Source organism: Branchiostoma floridae, chromosome 11 (genome assembly GCF_000003815.2).
Source record: "Branchiostoma floridae strain S238N-H82 chromosome 11, Bfl_VNyyK, whole genome shotgun sequence".
Lineage (NCBI taxonomy): Eukaryota > Metazoa > Chordata > Leptocardii > Amphioxiformes > Branchiostomatidae > Branchiostoma > Branchiostoma floridae.
In genome coordinates, this window is record NC_049989.1 from 21,757,472 (window position 1) to 21,760,390 (window position 2,919).

Here is a 2,919-nt window from a genome sequence, read left to right on the forward strand (position 1 = left end):
CCTAGCAGCTTGCTCTGGAAGTGCAGGGGCATTCGGGTTTCAAGCTGAGGTGAACAAGACTAGTACCTAATTGAAGGTTCATGTAGGTACTAATTTGCACCTGAGGAGATTTGTGTAAAGTTATGCATTTCCCCAAGGCACAACGCCGACTTCAATCGGTGGAGAGGTGGTCCGAGGGTTTGAGGAGAGCCACAACACCAAACACTACGGTAGATCAAGAGGAGGGGCCCATCCCCAATGTCAGCGGAGCAAACCGTACAGTCTTATGCAGCTAGTACTTAGTATAAAGCTAACTGCAAAGAACTGGCAGTTTTATCTTGTTTGTAACTTGGATTTTTGTCGATTCGTATCAGATAGGTGTTGATCAATTAAACCAGATACCAGGCAACGTTTAATCATGATACCATGCAAAACTTTATTCAAACTTCTTCATCATTACATTACTCTTGTAGTTTAAGCAATTGATAGAAAATTCCAATAGATTTCTCAATATGTATGAATTTGTAGGAGACAGAATATATCTTTATATGATAAAATCATAATATTTTGTATAGTTTGATAAATTGTTTCTGGTAAAATAGTGTGAATAGATAACCTTTTCAACTCTTCTTGGCATGTTTGACCAATTGCCGACGTCACGTATCCCCATGATCACGTGTTTTAAAATAAGATCACGTGTCTGTAATTCTCTCAAGTTTACGTTCTGAAGTCATTGGTTGGTCATCAGTATTGATCCTGAAGAAGGCGACAGTGGTCGTTTAAAATTTGATGGGTTGGAATTTTTTGTTTGTTTTTAAACTGAATGTGAAGGAGTAAGTGTAATGGTGCGGACGGGGTGTACATACGGTTTGGGAGTGGACAGAACTACAGGGTAGTAAGAGTGGCGGGTCGCAGAGCTTCGTACTTCATGGTCAATATTTGTAAAATTGTCACAGACCTTAAGATAAGTCTTGTGAAAATGAGAAAGAGAACAGAATGGAAACAAAGTGTTGGGAGGAAAACTTGGAGGAATCTGACTTTATTCATTTCCTGAAACTGTGTGTACCGAGGTCCAGACTTTCCCTCTGACTCTGTTTTCATGCTTAATGTTCCAAGAACCACGGATTAATTTGGTGTGGCCTTAGACTGGTTAAAAAGGGTTTGGAAAGACACTGGGAATTTGACAATCTAATGAACTTAGTGAAAGGCAAGTATTTCTTTAGTGAGAAAAGATGAATGTTGGAGGTGCTGTATCTTAGCTGAAAGTGAATCTTGCAAGAAGATGTGTTGTAAGGCTTAAGATGGACTAAGATGTAAGATTTCTTCCCAGCATCTAACGAGCTTAAGACGGATCATTCTTCTGCAGATGTTGTGTACTTGTTATTCCAGATAACAGCTTTACTTTAACTCACTTCCTGCTACCGTACCCTGTAACTGGTACGAATGTGGTGCCAGAAGGGGTACCTTGGTAGGAAGAGGGTTAACCCAATGTTGCTGTTAGTCTGAGACGATGTAGTACAGAAGTGTGGGAATTTTACCTGCAGCTGAAGAAGGGATTTGACTACTATATGTACGAGAGTATTTTACATAGCACATATTTTTAAGTTACCGAGAAATCTACTTGTTAAAGCCAATAATAATTTTTGTTGTGGTAACTATGGTGATGATTTGAGTTTTGTGCACCAGTGGTATGTGTAGCTACAGTAGTGACGTGGACTGGACGGTGAGAAGTAAAAAGTGTTCTAAAAGCAATCAGTGCAGACATGGACATGCTGGCGTAGTGACGGACTGGTTTGTGTTGTTACAGGATCAGGCTATTAGTCAACCATACCTGCCATTTTTGGACCATTTTTTGTCCTTGATGTACAATAAAGGAATCATATAAAAGAGGAAGTATCTACACCGGCTTGTTTTGTGTTCCTGTGTGTGTTTACTGCCTCAAGCTAGGTTATGTACGGGGGACTTCCCTATGTTCCCAAACCCCTATGTTAGTGCTTGGGGGTTAGGCCATGTTGATTTGATTACATGGATGACAAACTCTGGGAATCCCAGAACTGACGCGAGCGTGCGATTAAAATAAGTTTGACAAAAAAGTTGCCTCATTACGAAATCTAAGTAGTCTGGAAAGTTAAACAAATCACCAAACAAAGTAATACGGAACAATATATTTTTCGTTTCTACATTCTTCTTTGACCTTGGAATAGACATGGAGAATATATCTTTTTATATATTTTCTATCGACATACATGTTGTATATTTGCTCCTTTTGCAGCTGCTTTGTACTATTCAAAGCTTGTTCGAATTTTTTTGGAAACGGTCGAAATTTGATGCGCGCGCGAATGTAAACCTTATAATCAATCAACATGGCCAACTGTAACTTAAGGAACTTGTGGTATTCAGTGGAATAGCAACCGTAGAGAAAGTGGCCATGTTTTGGGGCGAAATTCTTTGTAGAGAAAAAGAGGAAGACACAACAGGGAAACGCCTGTGTTAGTCACTTGTATCTGTGAGCAGGCCGCAGATAGACGAGAGACGGCTCCCACCGCCGGTTCAGCTCTTCTGGCATCTAGTTGAAAAGTTGGGTTTAAACTTTCTAACCTTTTTTTAAGATTCGCTCATTTCTTGTAATTACCCTCTATATACGGGGTGGGTGGGAGACCATGATAAAGCGTAGACTAGAACAGATTTTACCAACGTGGAGGAGGTGCCCCGAGCACGTAAACGGCTTCATTATACCCCCCTCACATTAGGCGCGATTCGATCGGACGACGAGTCTGCGAGCTCTTGATTGCGAGGAGGCCTGACCCTGACGAGAAGGGGGAACTTTGCCATTTCTTCGGACGGATACGGCTCCTCGAAACTTAGAGCTCGCTGACTCGTCGACCGATCGAATCGCGCCAAATGTGAGGGGGGTGTAATGAAGCCGTTTACGTGCTCGGA

At 41.4% G+C, this 2,919-nt stretch overlaps 1 protein-coding gene across 1 annotated transcript in view; it reads right to left on the minus strand.

Annotated features, from left to right (window-relative positions):
* Positions 1-1,817, minus strand: part of LOC118425393 (zinc finger protein 37-like) — an 11,040-nt gene extending 9,223 nt beyond the window's left edge. Inside the window, exon 1 of the mRNA XM_035834202.1 lies at positions 1,811-1,817. Coding sequence (XP_035690095.1) covers positions 1,811-1,817 — 7 coding nt within the window. The remainder of the gene's footprint in view (positions 1-1,810) is intronic.
* Between the last annotated feature and the right edge of the window lie 1,102 nt (positions 1,818-2,919).